Source organism: Labeo rohita, chromosome 10, assembly GCF_022985175.1.
Source record: "Labeo rohita strain BAU-BD-2019 chromosome 10, IGBB_LRoh.1.0, whole genome shotgun sequence".
Classification (NCBI taxonomy): domain Eukaryota; kingdom Metazoa; phylum Chordata; class Actinopteri; order Cypriniformes; family Cyprinidae; genus Labeo; species Labeo rohita.
The window spans coordinates 16,442,639-16,460,050 of NC_066878.1; the positions used below are offsets into that span (position 1 = coordinate 16,442,639).

The window sequence follows — 17,412 nt, forward strand, 5'->3', positions numbered from 1 at the left end:
ATAACTACTTTGAAAATATAGGTCTTTCAAGTGATTCATGCAATTCGTAATTGAATGTGATGAGGCAAAAGTAAAAATGGAGCCGTTTTTGACATATTAAACAAAAAAGGGTTTAATCCACCCCATTAATGTTTAAGACATGGTTACGCCCTTTATCTAACATAATATGAAGGACCTTTTCAAATCCATAAGGATACACGCACAGGTGATATGAATAAAGTGATCCATTTGTAACAGCTTAATGTTAAGTGTTGTTCACTTGGCAAATTCAATATTGGTGGACAACAGAACCAACTCAAGCTTTAGGAAATGGTATTTCAGAGTTATTTTTTTACACATATAATAATTGGAACCTGAAACTAAGACCATAGAGCGTCATTCAGTTCACAGTTACAGTATGCAGGATCTGAAGGCATGAGCCGTGCAGAGGAATAGACATTCCTATGTATTGATAACATCAGCATTCCTTTCGGTGTAGGAAAAATGAAAATACGGAACATCGGAGAACAAAATGCAAACCACATATCAAACTGTTAAATAATAATCATGATACACATGAAGTAAACTCCTGTGAAGATTAGTATTATGATTAGTAGTATGATTAGGTTGATGGTAGTGTTATTAAGTTTATTATATTATTGCATTATGATGTTATTGCACATAATTAAATCAAAACTAAAGTTATACCTAAATACATCTTCTCACATGTTAATGTGTCCAGAAGACACTGGTCACATTAAGGTCGATGCATTTCTTGTATGGGGTCCTCCCTCGTGACCTTCCCAAGTTTCCAAAAATAGTGACCACATCTATAAAGTTGAAAATAAAAATGTATATTTGACTTGTTAGCTATATTTTAAGCTTCTGAAGCCATACCATAGCATGAAGAATATACATTTACAGACATTTTAATACAATGATACTTTAAGCTAATTATGATGATTGAATGAGTTATTGCTCAATACATTTTTGGTTTAAATTTAGTTTAAGACTTTTTAAGCCGGTTTTGGAAATAGGGATGTTTATAAGGTGTTGATGATGGTGGAGACTTGATGTAATGTGTAATCATAAGATATTACATGAGATAAACAATTTAAGATGAGTCACCATTTTTTTATATAACATCTGCTTTTTCCGCTTCTAAACGTGACCACAAAACTGACATGTGCAGATGATTTTTTCCCCTCAGAATGAACATTTGCACTTTTAAATGCAATCACTAAAGTGTAAGGTATATATAAACTAATTTCGGAATCTACAGTTTTGAGATTGAGGAAAATTACTGTATGTAAACATTTACATGGAACCTGCTGAAAATTATTCATCTGGTTCTCAAGTTCAACTCACTGAAATCTCGCAGCAGTTTATGTGTTTTTGTTTAAAAAAAAATGTGGGTAATAGAAAAGGACTTGAAGATTCTTTAAAAATCTTTTGTGTTTCGACAAAATAACATATTGTAGCATACTGGAACATTGCTCATGGTTATGAGCACTCGCTGGTTGCATGGCTCTCGTCAGTAAACCCGCTATGGTTTTGTCCTCATCATGGGTCATTTTATTTTATGTAGGGATAATAATTAACCTGCTGAATTGTTATAGATACTGTATATTTCTTTTTGAGGTTATAACATATCTGGGTGCATTTCTCCTGCTACCCACAAGAGGCTGCAGCATCACAACTAAATTACTTATCATGTAACATTATCTTTACCAGGTCAACACACAGTACACCCCAAATGCAGCTAACCCATTTAGATTTAAACGGTCACCGAGCAATACTGACTTATAAAACAACTGCTGATGGTTTATTTTTAAACGATTTAATAGTGTCAGAGTAGAAACATTAATTTTCTCTTCGTTCATGAATGAATTATTCTATTTAATTACAGTGGATGCACACTTTGAGTCCTTCAGGATCACTAAAGGACACCATAAGTCACGTCATTACGCGCGCTCTGACAGAATAATGGCACGCGGACGCGCCTCACCTTGACTCCCTCACTAGCAACCGTTAAACAACATTCAAAACTGCTGCGGTTTGAAAATATGGAGCGGTTTCCGCCCAAATTTAGTAAAGTGCTGGTGACACCTGACCCACAGTACATCCCAGGGTGAGTTCTGAGTTATTTCTCTGTATTATTATCACTAAATAATTTGTTTCTTATTTTGTCCGAGAAAACGGCTGTAGTTGGCATTTTAGTGAGTTTGAAAAAGTACGCTTTTCTTTATTTTGAATGGTACTTTTAAATATAACTGTTAGTTCACAGATCTGGGTTTATGTTGAAATAAAGCTTATAAAATCCTTTCTATAGGTAACTTAAAACTAGGTTGAGCCAAATGAAGCGTGTCAATTACCAGCTATCATAGTAACCTACTGCCAGGTGTCTACCTGTGTGTGTCTAAATCAGAGGTGCCTAAACTTTTTACTACAAATGGAAAAAAATGAAACCAGAATGAGGGCTGTGGGCTGAAAATAAAAGCAGCTTTTAAAAATAAATAAATACATTTTATTCAAAATGCATGATTGCCCCTGGTTTGGGCATCTCTGGTCTAAATAAATGAATCCATCAAAAATAAATAAATAATTCACTCAATATCCCTGGAAATCTTTTAACTTCTAAATCTCCAGGGTATTGTAATCTCCAGCTTTCATTTAGCTTTTTACCAAGTGTACTTATAATGTAATGGCTTAATAATACATTATATATATATATATATATATATATATATATACACTACCGTTCAAAAGTTTGGGGTCAGTACATTTTTATTGTTTCTTTCTTTTTTTTTTTTTTTTTTTAAGAAATTAATACTTTTATTCACCAAGGATGTATTAAGTTAATAATTAAAAGTTTATTAAAAGTTAATAATAAATAATTTACATTGTTATAAAATATTTATATTTTGAATAAACACTGTACTTTTTAAACTTGTTATTCATGAAAGAATCCTGAAAAAAAAAAATCACAGGTTCCAAAAAATATTTGGCAGCACAACTGTTGATATTATCCAACATTGATCATTCTAATAATAAATCCGCATATTAGAATGATTTCTGAAGGATCGTGTGACACTTAAGACTGGAGTAACAGCTGATAAAAATTCAGCTTTTCATCACAGGAATAAATTCTATTTTAAAGTATGTTAAAATAAAAAACATTATTTTATATTGTAAAAACATTTTGCAATATTACTGTTTTTTTTCTATATTTTTAATCAAATAAATGTAGCCTTGATGAGCATAAGAAACTTCTTTAAAGACTATTACAAGTCTTACTGACCCCAAACTTTTGAACGGTAGTGTATATATATATATATATATATATAAGCATCTTTGAATGAACACTCAAACCAAAAATTTAAAAATGAACATTTTCTCATTTATTTCCCCTTAAGTCCCAGATGTACAGATATATGACTTACCTTTTTTCAGAAGAACACAAACAAAGATTGGTAACACTATACAATAAGGTGTAATTTGTTAACATTAGTTGATGTATTAACTAACATGAACGAACAATGAACAATAAATTTGTTACATTGCTATTAATCTTTGTTAATGTTAGTTAACAAAACTACAGTTGTTCACTGTTTGCTCATGCTAGTTCACAGTGCATTAACTAATGTTAACAAACACAACTTGTGATTTTAGTAATGCAGTAGACATGCTAAAATTAACATTAACTAAAATTAATAAATGCTAGAGAAGTATTGTTCATTCTTAGCTCATGTTAACTAATGTAGCTAACTAATGTTAACTAATGAACCTTTTAGTAAAGTGTTACCAAATATTTTTAGAAAAATGAAAGCATTAAGTGCTACAAATTGAGAAGCAATGCGTGACGTGGAAAACAGTTCTTATGTAAATTTTATAATAGATAAGATTTCATCAGACAAACATCTGTGGACTCAAAGAATTATATTATAAACATTATTCCTATGGTTTTGTTTAGGTATGCAGGCTACTGTCCTCAGCTGAAGTATCATGTGGGCCAGACTTATGGTCAGTTAACAGCAAAGCTCCTATCTTCCCCGGAGGTATCTCACTCACAGAGGCTTGTGCTCCATACTGGCCATTTTCCATCCACAGAGGACACAGGACCTCTCAATGAAATCTGGAGAAGTCGACATGGAGGCAGCAGGAAGCTGGAGAAAATGATTCCAGGATACACAGGTAACCTAACAGTTTGGGGGTTTGCAATACCCACGTGTCTAGTTTGCACAACTGTTAACATGCACTATATCTCTCTTGTGCTTCCAAGGTTTTGTTCCATTGCGTCAAAACTACTTCTGCAAAACATATGCAGAAACCTGTCGAGATGCACTGTCAGAGTTCAGCCAGGAGCAAGAAAAGAGACTGCGTGCGGCTTCTGCTGACCTGTCTTTTGCTGTCAACAACAGCGTCCCAGACTTCAAAGTAAGCTGTCACAGTCGGACTGCTTCTCTTTCACAGCTCCCCTGTGTAGGGTCACCTTGTTTAATTATACATGCTAAATATCCAGTATCAAAGCAGGTCGAGTGTCACATGCCCAGTAAATGAAAAGAAGTACTGTTACTAAACAAGCTCTCCAATCAGGACACCACATGATTTCGGGCAATTATCACTCCATTGTGTTGAAACAAGCTGTGCAAATCCCCTGATTCACAGATGATAGATGCTGTTATTTTTTTACTATAATCATCAGTTCTTCTTCAGAAGATTTTTACAATATCTAGTTTTAAAATAAAAGATACAGTTGAAGTCAAAAGTTTACATGCAGAATCTGCAAAATGTAAATTTTAAAATGTTTTTATTTTACCAAAATAAGAGGGACCATACAACAAACATGTTATTTTTTATTTAATACTGACCTGAGTACAATATTTTTACATAAATGTTTACATATAGTCCACAATAGAAAATAATAGTTGAATTTATAAAAATGATCCCGTTCAAAAGTTTACATACACTTGATTCTTAATACTGTGTTGTTACCTGAATGATCCACAACTGTTTTTTTTTTCTGTTTTGTTTAGTGATAGTTGTTCCTGAGTCCCTTGTTTGTCCTGAACATTTAAACTGCCCGCTGTTCTTCAGAAATATCCTTAAGGTCCCACAAATTCTTTGTTTTTTCTGCATTTTTGTGTATTTGAACCCTTTCTAACAATGACTATATGATTTTGAGATCCATCTTTTCACACTGAGGACAACTGAGGGACTCATATGCAACTATTACAGAAGGTTCAAACACTCACTGATGCTCCAGAAGGAAACACAATGCATTAAGAGCCAGGGGTGAAAACTTTTTGAATTTAAAGGTCAGGGAAATTATTATAATTATTATTATAATTATTATTTTGACTTTTGGGAAACGTGTATCTTCTGTAGCTTCTGAAGGCCAGAACTAAATGAAAAATATGATATTTAGGCAAAATAAGAAAAATGTGCACATCTTCATTCTGTTCAAAAGTTTACACCCTCCATCTCTTAATGCATTGTGTTTCTTTCTGGAGAATCAATGAGTGTTTGAACCTTCTGTAATAATTGCAAATGAGTCCCTCAGTTGTCCTCAGTGTGAAAAAAATGGATCTCAAAATGATAGTCATTGTTGAAAAGGGTTAAATACACAAATATGCTGAAAAAACAAAAACAAAGAATTTGTGGGACCTGAAGGGTTTTTCTGAAGAACAGCTGTCAGTTTAACTGTTCAGGACAAACAAAAAACTCATGAACAACTATCATTAAAAAAAGAAAACACAGCTGTGGATCAGGTAGCAACGCAGTATTAAGAATCAAGTCTAAGTAAACGTATAAATAGGGTAATTTTTCAACTCTTATTTCTCTTGTGGACTATGTAAAGATATTTTATGTGAAATATATTATACAGGTCAGTACTAAATAACCAATAACATACATTCTGTATGATCCATCTTATTTTGGTAAAATAATTAACATTTTGCAGATTCTGTAAGGTGTATGTAAACTTTTGACTTCAACTAATGGTTCTAATGGTTTTCCTTTGTTGTAGCCTAGAAGACTGAACAGCCCTCTTACAGCCATATCTAAAGATCCTGCCCCCTACCAGGCCCCAGACCCCTGGAAGCCACAAGGCTCCCCATACCTCATGGAGGAAAGCAGCCCGCATAAGTATTTCATCTCAGGTTAGCCAGATCTTACCAAGAACCAAATTACAGTGTTTTTTTAAATGTAAATGTAAAGAAGGTGGTCATACAGTAGTCATTTTGACAGGTTTTACTGGCTACGTCCCCAAAGCCCGGTTTCTCTTTGGTTCTGGATATCCCATCATCACAAACAAAGCACTGATTCAGTTTGGCAAAGGAAATGAAGGCAGGACAGACCTCCTTCAACTTGCAAAAGGAGGAGACATCCAGCTTGCCTCTGATCCCCACAATATACCCCTCCAAAACAGGGCTCCTACCCTCCTACAAGGGACATGTACCAGGTATGTAAAAAACAGAAGTATCTAACTGATGTATGCTTAGAATGTATGCTATCTTTTATAGTAGTAAAACTATGTAATTATGTCAACAGGGTACAGATTTCAATATGGCCATACATTTGGGCAGCTCACCCAAGATGCTCTAGGGCACATTGGTACACAAAAGAAGAACACAGGGGGAAACAGACTGGACTGAAAACCCAGCAGTGCAAGTGAAATCAGTTATCACACATAAGAACAATTAAAGTCATTTTTCTCATCTAACAAGCAACATGTAGCTGTTGAGTTTCATATTTAATGAAATTCACCATAATAATAACTTTAAATAACTTTAAAACTTTAAAAGTGGAGTTTTGACTTTGTGTTATCATTGACAAGTCAACTAAAAGAAATCTATTTTTTTAAAACATGCTTTTTCTAACTTTCTTTTGGCACACACATACACAAAAACACACTAAACATTAATGACGTGACAAATCTTTATTATCACAAGGTTCCACTCAGGCACAACTTTAATATTAGGAAATAGAAAAACTACTGCCATTAAAATTCACTCATAATCAAACCATTGTCTTCAATGCGCTCATGGCCGTCTTTGTGTCACTAACATCAGGGGTCAAAGGGGTCACACTTGAGCAAATGTAGTCATCAACTAATATCACTACTGTACTAGTCCTGCTGTTGAAACAGTAATATATAGCTACTTAACATGCATCTATATCAAAGAGCAGTTTAACTGATTTCATCGTGCAAAAATGCAATAAAACCAGCGGTTGTAATTCACAGAATACTAAAAAGGAAAACTATTTAGTTTGTCATGCATAGAGATTAATGCTACTGTGTCATGCATGGAAATGAAATGGCTAAGTCAAACAGACCATGAGGAAAACTTTTTTTTTTTTAAATGCCACATAATTCAACAACATGAGAAATTATATGACTAGCTTTACATGACAGCTGATGACCTGAGACAGAGATAAAGTGCAGGGTTTGGTTGGAAAAGATTTCTGGGGACCTCAGTTCCAGTTTTGTGCTTGATTGGCAGATGATATCCATCCATGTTATATACTCTGCACTATACTATGATTGTGTTATAAATTGAATCTAAAAAACTTTATGTGATCATGGCTTATAGTGAATATTTTGTGAATATTTTGAATCTTTTAAAAGGAACCCCAGGTGTTAAGACTTGTATCACTTAATATAATGTAAATGATGTCTTTTACTGAAACATGTAGTAGAAAACCCATGAAAGATTTTTTTGAATTAAAAAAATTCACATTGTTTTATACATATTTTTGACTATGGAGGTGCCATTATTTTGATGACGTCAAATGCTACTGGCACTACCTTTTGCTATTTTTACCACAGCCAGGAAAATAAAATACTGATACGATGCCACAGTGTGTGTCTTGTAATTTTTAGTCATAAAGAAAAGCGATTTAAGTCTTTAATGCTTTCCTAGCAATAAGAAGAGGAGAAAATAATTGGAAGATGCCTGTGGATGAATAAAACATCCTAAAGACCCACGTCTTCTCTCCACTTTAGCCCTGATGACTTTGAGGCTTTTGGTTGACCACAGCTATTGAAAGAGCCTACAAATGGCAGAGACAAGAAACACTAGATGCCATCCTGGCAGGATATAAAAGATGCAGACACTTGTCATGACGGCGCAGCCACTGAAGGAGTTTCTCAGCATGGATTTCACTCAATATCTGGGGCCGTTTAGACTCCTTGTAGGGAAAACAATGGTAAGGCATTTGGTTGAAATCTACATTTATATCAGTCGCCACCTGTAAGCTCTTTCAGTAGCTGTGGTCATCAGTATTTTATTTTCCGAGTTGTGTTGTGGTAAAAATAGCAACAGGTAGCGCCAGTAGCTCACTGAGTGCAACTATTTAACTTAATTAAAATAATGGGACCCCCCTTCCCCCATTTCATTTACGTAATATAACGTAAATAAAGACATCATTTACTTTATATTAAGCCATACAAGTCTTCTTACCCAGGGTTAATTGTTAAATCACTAAGGCAACATTCTATCCGGGAACAGATACAGATTGTACAGGGTATTTCATTTGACTATGTAAGGTTAAATTTCAAGTGATTTTTATTTTGCATTAATTGTGCTTCTGCTCTGTCTAGCTAAAATCCGATTCCTTGCAGGCTTTTAGAGTTAATATTTCATCTTTATTTGGTGTATCTCTGTCATGGTTACCACTCAGATGATTCTCTGGCCGTTTCCCTGTCCACACTGAGAGTGCAAGCAGATCCACTTTGGATGCACCAAGCTTCAGCCATTCTGAGGGCCGCCTGGAGGAACACAAACGTTCTGACATAAAGACAACCAAAGATATCAAAGTGAATCTAATTTAGTTTTGGGGATTCACGGTTACTAACCTGTTTCTCAGAGGTCCACTCATGATTTTTTGTGCCTTCTGTGGCCCAACTGGTGTTCCAACTTTAGAGCCAAAAAGTCTGGCCCAACGCAGCTCACTCAAGTGTTTGTCCTCTGAAGGACTTGATGAAGACATCTCACTGTTTTCCATTCCCGTTGCTTCATGCTCTGTCTTTGGTGTTTCACACTCTGAGATGGGTGTTTGATTGAGCCAAAATTCATCAGTAACCCTTTTACTAAAAACATCACTGTGATTTGTCGGACTCCTGCTGTTCTTCTGGATCAAGCTCATCTGAAGGATCTGAGATGACTGGGCAAGAAGCTGGTGAGGCAGGGGTGCTCTGTGGTTTTGCTTTTCCTTACTTTGAAGGTGAGGTTCAGATGGAAGATGAAGATCAAAGGGTAGCAGGGAGAGTGGCTGAAGCAAAAGAAGCAGCTCTTGGAACAGTGGTCCATAAGTTGGCCCCTGGGCCAGAGCCAAGAAACCCCACTGATGATAGTGTTCCTTTACAACATCTTGGAAAAAGTTGAGTATAAAATGGAAAGGAATTAAGTATTGGGACAACAGACAATAAATTCTTTTACAGTTGTCTCTAAACATCATAATACTCACCAATGCAAGTGTATAAATGACGAATCCAGAATTCCAAAGCATGCAAGCTAAAAAGCAATACTTTCATTAGCTAACTGTACTGTGGCATAAATTTTAGCAGATGTATTCAGTATTTGACCTACTTTAGCAGATCTATGATGAAGACACTGAGCCGCATGCGACTTGATAACTGGGAACATTTTTTTACCACAGACACCAAGCTGTCAGACAGTCGGGGAGATGAGCCTGCAAAGAGAAGAATATTAGCAGTCATAAAAAACAGTGTCGAATTAGCTTTTGAAGGCACTCTGATAATGAAGATGTTTCATTTGCTGTTCATCTGATTGGCTCACACAGACCTGGTCGTGCTGTGGCCTCAACAACATTCCATAGTTTGTTGCGGCGTTGTCCAACAATTAAGTCCAATTTAAAGGCTTTCAAACCATCTTGAAGGACGTTGTGGATTGCGGGGTAGAGCTGTTTAAGAACAAGATGGCTGATAGTGGTGCACAGTAAACTATTTCCCAGTCGAATCTGAAAACGAAATGACAAAACAATTAGACATCTGACTGAGATGATGTCTGTAGGACTGATGGGTACTATTTGACATTTATGTTATGTTACTTTATTGACTTTCTTGAATTTTTTATCTCCTTGTACTACCTTTTCTTCTGGGTCTCGTCTTGAGTTGAAATGAGCTGTTATAATATCCACTGCCAAACTCACAGCTTTCAACATACCTGCAGAAATACAGAGAGAAATAAGAAAAATTGGAGTGAGGTAAAGATCTAAATTCGTAATAACATTTTTTATTGATCAACAGTGTTTCTAATCCTTTAACACTCAACCTGACAATTTGTAAAGGAATTTAGGACACACAGAAATATTTACACAATGCAGATTATTTTAAAATGCTGTACTTGTGGGCAACTTCTGTCAGTTGTGACATCAAAAGATCCCAAAAGGACAAGAACAACTGTAAAAAAATAAAGATACATGAAACCTACTACAAAAGGAACATATAATAGTACACAAATTTGTGTTCATATAGAAACACACACACACAAACATGCTGAGCATGTTAGCCAATCCAAGGCAGTGAGAGTTAAAAGTAGGTCACATTTTCCCCTTCAGGGAAGCAGAAGCAATGCTGCAGAGATCCACTTTGTATCTTTCTGTAACAGAAGGGATTTTTGCACTCATTGGCATACTGAAAAAAGAATTGTACTTCACTGAAGTGTTTTCAACATCTGGAATTTTTGTGGTAAAACCTACTGTGCAAATTTTCATATTCACATAGGTCTCCATACAAATCATAGGCATATTCTTACACAAAAACAGAACATATTAGCAATTTATAATAATGGTAGTCATGTAAAAATGTACAGAAAATGTGGGCGTTTAGTCATGAAAATCTATGCGGAATCTGATTATTCATCATCTCACTTCTCTTGTGCAGAAGATCAATTGAAAGAAGATCTGAAGGGGCTTCTGGGGAGAGGCAGAACTCTTCAGGGGGTCTGTCAGTCATGGAGAATGAGTCACCATGTTGACGTTCCCTCATAACACCTGCAGAGTTGAGGAAGCACACATAAAATTGTCTTAAATGCATAACTACCACCAGATTCACAACACGTACTCACAACAATTTGTCTTACCATCTTATTCTCAGCATCTACATATTGTGTGTGTGTGAGCAATATGTGAATAGGATCCGTAAATATCAGAACATGCACATCAGTAAACTAAGAACCCGTCGGCACGAAGCCAGAGCTTTCCTATCCAATCTTGTTTTTAAAAAAAATTCAGACTCAATTCAGACTCGGCTCAAGAAATATCTCCATACACACGAAACCACTGAAATCAAATGAAAATGATGTAGTATACATGTCAAACCATATATGGCACTGTTATTCTGTCAACAGGGTTGCCAGGTTTTCACAACAAAACCTGCCCAATTGCTAAGCAAAACAAGCCCAATAGTTAAGGGGGGGCCCCCGTTAAAAATTGCATTAAAAATGCACGTCTTTTTGTCGAGGTTCCTAAATTCTTATTTCAGGGGCTAAATATGACGTTATTGGGGTTACTTCAACCCGTGGACATTAAAAAACAACCTGGGCAACAGTGTAACAAAGTAGCCTAGTGCTGCGGGAGCGGGCGCATAAACGTTGCATGCTGTATAGAAACCCAACACAACAACAAGTAAACAAACATGGAACAATAAATTTATTACATTATTTATTAATCTGCGTTAATGTTAGTTAATAAAATAAATAAAATTAATAAAATAAAACGGTCATTCATTGTCTGTTCATGTTTTTACTGTTACGTAACATATTATAGCAGTGTCTGACTAGGGTCGAGACATGTCTATATTTTGTGACATGTATTTTCACAAAATATAGACCTTTTTCCTGAGAAAACAATAAGCGTCACCATTACGAATTCTAACTTCTGACTGGATGCTCTTCTGTTCCGGTCTCCATAGGAACCCATTCAAATAGTGCCATCTGTTTTTAGTGTAGCTAACATTGGCAGCTTTGTGTCATCAACACACTTACTAAACTTTGAAGGTTGAAGCACTGACAAATGATGGTCATTGCAACATTGCAAAGTGATGGCACTGTGGAGCCATGTGCCCTTTAAAAACATTTTAATAGGTTTAACATTAGATTTTCAGCTCAGAATATACGGAATATAAGCATCCTTCAGGTTAAGAGTCAGCCGTGACTTACGTGTTCAAGAAAAATGTCTACACGGATTGCCTGTACACAAAAAAACGCAAGGGTGTCGTTTTCAGATTTATCCACTCTGGGACCCGGTTTCAAAATATAGTGATTTAAAGCTCCCAAAATGGCGTATCCTTCCGGATAAAACTCCTATACATTGCAAAATTTTAACATGTACACCTAAGCTCATCTCTGTGTGGATGGGCCCTAAATAAATAGAAATCATAGCACCATGCCGCAACAGCTAAAGTCTGTCTACACTAGACGTGACAAAGTGACCATTAAGAATCATTTGAAATTCATGTCAGTTCATCATAAATAGAACAAGTTTTTTATTTGATTTGTTGTGTAGTGTAGACAGCATTGCTGATTATAATAGGTTCTATTGTATGTTGTCGCACTGCTCGTGTCTGGTGTAGACATGGTGTAACACGATTCATTGACACTTACAAGGTGACCTCCTTGGCCTAAAGATGTGTTGAGAATTGGTGTTACATTCTTCACTGGTGCAGACCTGTGATGAAGCTTCACAAGACCAAAGGGATTTCTGTCCCGTGCCTGGTAGAGAGATGAGGGAGGTGATAGACGTCAAAGAGGTGATTGAGGTGATGGCAGGTGAGGAGTTTTGATGTAAAGGGATAGATCCATCCAGAGGACCTGTAGTCTCTTCTTTGATTACTGGTGGAGTCTGAACAATGGGAACCTGCTCGAGTGGATGATTTTGAGAAGCTTGCCTTCCATACCAAGAATGTTTTCGGCTTGGCTGTGTTTGACTTGAACAGGCCTTTGGACTCCCGTCTGGTTGCTCTGGGCTTTGAGGGCTTCTTGGTCTCATATTTGGACATATATGTGGATTTCTGTCGTGGTGAATGAGCCCCAGCAGTGTGCAGGGCTGGGTACACTGGGAGTGGGGCAAAATAGGGCTTGATGTGCAGGTGGAACAAGTGTCTGAACTGGTCGCTGCATCCTGGTGGATATTAGAGGAACTCCTGAGAGGTGAGGGTTGCTTATGATGTGGATATGCTTTGCTTTTGCAGGTAACTTTGGAAGGCCCAGGCTTGCTGTACTTGTAGCTTATGTACTGATTAAGAAGGGAACCAAGAGCTTTGGTCTGTTGTTTTCCTGAGGGTGCCTGAAGCACAAATGGCTGGATGGGGAGAAAGGTAGGCCTTTGTGCTTTTGTGTATCGCACAACTTCTGGGAATGAAGCACATGCACCTGTAGGCACAATAAAGAACTGACTATAAAACCAAGAACTGAATGCAAAATATTAGGGTTTTTCTAGGTTTCTTACCTTTTGGATTAGATTGACTACTACTGTCAGCACTCAGGGACTTTGCTGCCATTTCAGAATCATCCTGTTTCTGTATGGAAGAGAGGTCTTGGATGAAGTGTGAGCCTGATGGATCCTCTGTACTCTGTTTCAAGGATGGTTCTCCATTTCCCTTCTTACTTCGGGCAATTTCTGCAAAAGAGGTGGCATGTTGCCTAGACAGAGGTGAAGATAAATTTGTGTCTAAATGGCTGGGACAGCTGTTTTGTAGGGTTCCCAGCTTCGATAAGGTAGAGCATTTCTGGCTACCAATCCAGCTCTGAGACTGAGGAGTCTTGATGTAGTTATAACTATCATGCTCTCTTAAAGCAGATTGATGGGGTTTTATGTGTGCCATTCTGTCTTTTGTTCCCTTAGATTGGTCCTTGTCAGCTCGTCTAGTACTCTTCACTTCAGTGTTCCCATCACCCTAGAAAAATTGGAAATAAGTTAAAAATTGGAACATTAAGCCCTTAATCAAAGTCCTGAATCTTTGCATTACTATATGTATGGTATGGAAGTGGTATTAATACCTTGTGTTCACTTTGGCCAGTCTTTGGCTTCTCCCTTCCCTCTTCCTCTGAATGTCTGAATAGGAAATATTCAGAAGGTGGAGAACAGCTTCCTTGGCTTTGAGACTCAGAGAAACTGGTCAAAGAGGACCAAGGTGGGCTGGGTGAAGATTGGGATGATAGGTCACACGTCACCAGTTTATAGTAATTCTGGGTGGAACCTGCTAACCGTGCCTGACTCTGCAGACACATAGTGAGGTCAGAAATTTCTATTGATGGAAAGCCATCCGAGTTGAATGGGTAGATGTTGGAGTTTGGATCAATGCTGTGAGACGACCAGCTAGGCAAAGGGTTTGAACTGTCCTGCAACACTATACCAGATCCAGGAACGGGACTATCAAGATTTAGCGGAGTTGCAGGAACTGCATTGTTGGTTTTGTGGTAGATGGCACTGAAGTTAACTAGTACTCCATCTGAGCTGTTACAGGAGGAGTCAGTGATATATTCTGTTTGGTTTTGAGTAATGGATTCGACAAGGTTTTCACTTGGAGCCCAGCTATTATCAGGTTCCTCGAGAGTATGCTTGCTGAAGTCTTCCTCATCACCCCAATCCCCATCACAGTCCATTAATACAGGGGTTCCTCTGCTATCCCTGCGATCCCCGCAACCTGTATCAAACTCTGTCTCCTGCTCTTTGTTTTCTTTCTCTTGGCTAAAAGGATTCACTTGAGTCACATTTCCTTGTAGTTGGAGGGATGACCCCTCATGGTACTTGTGCAAGTTGTCTCCATCTGAGTCCTCATCCTCATCATCCTCATTTACTTCTGATTCAGGGATGAAAAGATTTTGCCATCTGGGATTACCTCTCCGATGTGATGGCTCTTTTTTTAGTTGAGGACTGGTCAATGGAGAGTTTTCTGACCAAACATAAAGTGTTGGGGATGATGCATAACCTCTTGAATTTTCAGTCCCCTTTTTGTCTTCTGTTTCTGTTGAACCTGACTTGCTTGTGTAGCTCAGACTGCCATAGTCAAGTGCTTCCCTCGGCAGATCTCCTCTCTCGGGCAGGGATATACTGTGGGTTAAATTCAAAGTGCGTGACTCTCTGGATGTCTGTACAGAGTTATACAGGTGCCACCCAACAGACTGGCCATGGACGTGGCACACAATCAGAGTTTCTCCTGACTTTGGGGAGACGTCCATTTTCTAAGCACCAGCAATTCAAAGCATCAGTCCTTGCTGATTAAGTGACATAAACCGAGTAAACGCAAAACTCAGCAGAATCTCTTGTAACCTCATATGTCTGCATTTTCACTGCTTTCAAGCCAGAATCTAAGAAGAAAATAGGCATTCAGTGGATTATCTATAAATAATGCTTTCATATAAATCATGACTTCATACTTTACCAACGTTAAAGGGATAGTTCACCCAAAAATGAAAATTCTGTCATTAATTACTTACCCTCAAGTTGTTCCAAACTTGTGAGACCTTCGTTCATCTTCGGAAAATAAATTAAGATATTTTTGATGTAATCCAAGAGCTTTCTGACCCTGCATAGACAGGAAGGGAGCTACCATGTTCACGGCCCAGAATCGTAGTAAGGTCATCCTTAAAATAGTCCACGTGACATCATTGGTTCAATCTTAATTTTATGAAGCTACGAGAATACTCAAATTGTGCGCAAAGAAAACAAAAATAACAACAAAAAAACTCTTCTTTTCTGGGTCAGTCTCCGCTCCCATTCACAACAGTACCACAACGCATACCAAGGTCTTGCGGGTTTGGAACGACATGAGGGTGAGTAATTAATGATAAAATGTTCATTTTTGGGTGAACTATCCCTTTAAATCCACCTTTCAGTACAAACCAATAAATCAGACAACTGCAATTACAATATTAACCAATATAGTATTAACCAGGTATTACAACAGATTAACCCAAAGCCTAAAATATAACTTTCTAGACACAAAAGCAAAAACACATGTTTGTTTTTAATATATTTACTACCACATGAACCTAATCTATATACTTGAGAACAGCATAGACCTCTCATTTTGTAATAATAATAATAAATCATTACCGACTCTTAAAAAACCTCTTGTGATTTAAAAACAGTTTTATTTAACTTTTATTTATGAGCCGTTTTTCCAAATGAGCATGTCAGAATGTCCCAGTAATGAAGTTCATAAAAAAGTGTCATATTTTGCTAACTTCTGAAGATCTGAAGAGCCAAACTACAGCTAAAAGTTAAACAAACAGTTATTTAAAATTTACTGAACATTTTATTTGTAATTTCAATAAAGTTAATAAATACCTTCCAAATTCCAACCCTAAAAACCCTAATGTTTAGTGAACAGTAAATTAATATCCTGTGGTCAGGCTGTTAACATGGGCAACTGCATCAACTCACCCAGCCGAAAGCTCCATCAATCCGAGAGCCAGCACACAGTCACTCTCATTCTGTCTGCACAATAACTGGAGCAAACACTCCGCATGATCACAACCTATTGCTCTACATCCACTCAGCAGAGGCTAAGCACAGGAAAATAAAAAATGAAAAGATAAAAAAACAGGTAACGTCCCTCTTGTAGTTCCTCTTTAGTCACACTTCTTTCTGCTCTGCACTCCTCACAGCTCATCTGTTCCTCACACCGTCCCTCCTCCCCCAGTACAGTGGTTCTGAGCCCCACAGTCCTATAGCAACAGCATCACAGACCCCACTGAGCATGCTCAGTGGTTTGTTGTTGAGGGATCATATTTGAGGGGATGGCAGATTTGCCTCTGCTCTCAGCATGGGGGGGACTGAACACTGACTCATACTAAAAAGAAGACTTGGAACAGAAAACTGAGATAATAGGAAACTAATTTTGAAATTAAGCAGATCTCTGACATGGTAGAAAGCCTATTTTTAGATGCGCTTACAGGAATAGTTCACCTTCATGTCTTTCTAAACCCGTATGACTTTTCCTTCCGTGGAACTCAAAAGGAGATGTTTTGAAGACTGTGCTGGTTGCTCTTTTCCACGCACTTGCAATGGGAACTGGACTTTCCAAGTTTAAAAAAGGACACAAAAAGCATTATAAAAGTGTTCCATACGACTAAGGCACTATATTCCAAATCTTCTAATGAACTGGATCAAATTTTCAGATTAAATGAATGGTTCAGCCAAAATATCACACAAAACTGTTTAGCATTGTATATATAGTATGTATCTTTTATTCCATTCAGTTTAATCCAAAAAAAAGTGGAAAGATGTAGGCTTGTTTTCTATAATAATCAAGTTTTTTGTTGTCCTCATCCCACCCAGTGTCACTCTAATAACAAGTTGACAGACTCTTGCCTTTAATGACGCATGGCTATGGATAATCTCACAAACATCTGCTGTAGGCACTGCTGGGAAAGGTGGCCAAATCCCTTCGCTTGACTGACT

At 37.2% G+C, this 17,412-nt stretch overlaps 2 protein-coding genes across 3 annotated transcripts; one reads left to right on the top strand and one right to left on the bottom strand.

The window, feature by feature from the left end:
* The first annotated feature begins 1,977 nt into the window (after positions 1–1,977).
* Positions 1,978–6,662, top strand: fam166b (family with sequence similarity 166 member B). Its single transcript, XM_051120525.1, is given in 7 exon segments — positions 1,978–2,110; positions 3,953–4,173; positions 4,262–4,416; positions 6,008–6,140; positions 6,229–6,311; positions 6,313–6,442; positions 6,532–6,662. Coding segments are annotated over 7 exon segments (891 nt in total). The 5' UTR covers positions 1,978–2,045; the 3' UTR covers positions 6,636–6,662.
* Positions 6,663–7,654: 992 nt separating this feature from the next.
* On the bottom strand, positions 7,655–16,669 carry LOC127171706 (AP-4 complex accessory subunit RUSC2). Of its 2 annotated transcripts, none has more exons than XM_051120514.1 (11): positions 16,393–16,669; positions 14,004–15,314; positions 13,453–13,900; positions 12,609–13,376; positions 10,876–10,998; positions 10,093–10,169; positions 9,789–9,963; positions 9,573–9,675; positions 9,451–9,497; positions 8,840–9,353; positions 7,655–8,752 (listed from the first exon to the last, which is right to left on the bottom strand). In XM_051120514.1, the coding sequence occupies exons 2-11, from the start codon at positions 15,183–15,185 to the stop codon at positions 8,581–8,583; spliced, it is 3,609 nt and encodes a 1,202-aa protein (XP_050976471.1). In that variant the 5' UTR covers positions 15,186–15,314; positions 16,393–16,669; the 3' UTR covers positions 7,655–8,580. The 2 variants fall into 2 exon arrangements, with proteins under 2 accessions (XP_050976471.1, XP_050976472.1); XM_051120515.1 differs by lacking the exon at positions 16,393–16,669 and adding an exon at positions 15,444–15,537.
* Between the last annotated feature and the right edge of the window lie 743 nt (positions 16,670–17,412).

Excerpts from the sequence above, each read along its gene's own strand:
- LOC127171706 (XM_051120514.1), bottom strand. The coding sequence starts at position 15,185 with ATGGACGTCTCCCCAAAGTCAGGAGAAACTCTGATTGTGTGCCACGTC. Across the intron at positions 13,901-14,003 it reads CTGGCCAAAGTGAACACAAG|GGTGATGGGAACACTGAAGT; the intron begins GTATTAATACCA and ends CAATTTTTCTAG. Across the intron at positions 10,170-10,875 it reads TGATCTTCTGCACAAGAGAA|GTATGTTGAAAGCTGTGAGT; the intron begins GTGAGATGATGA and ends GTATTTCTGCAG.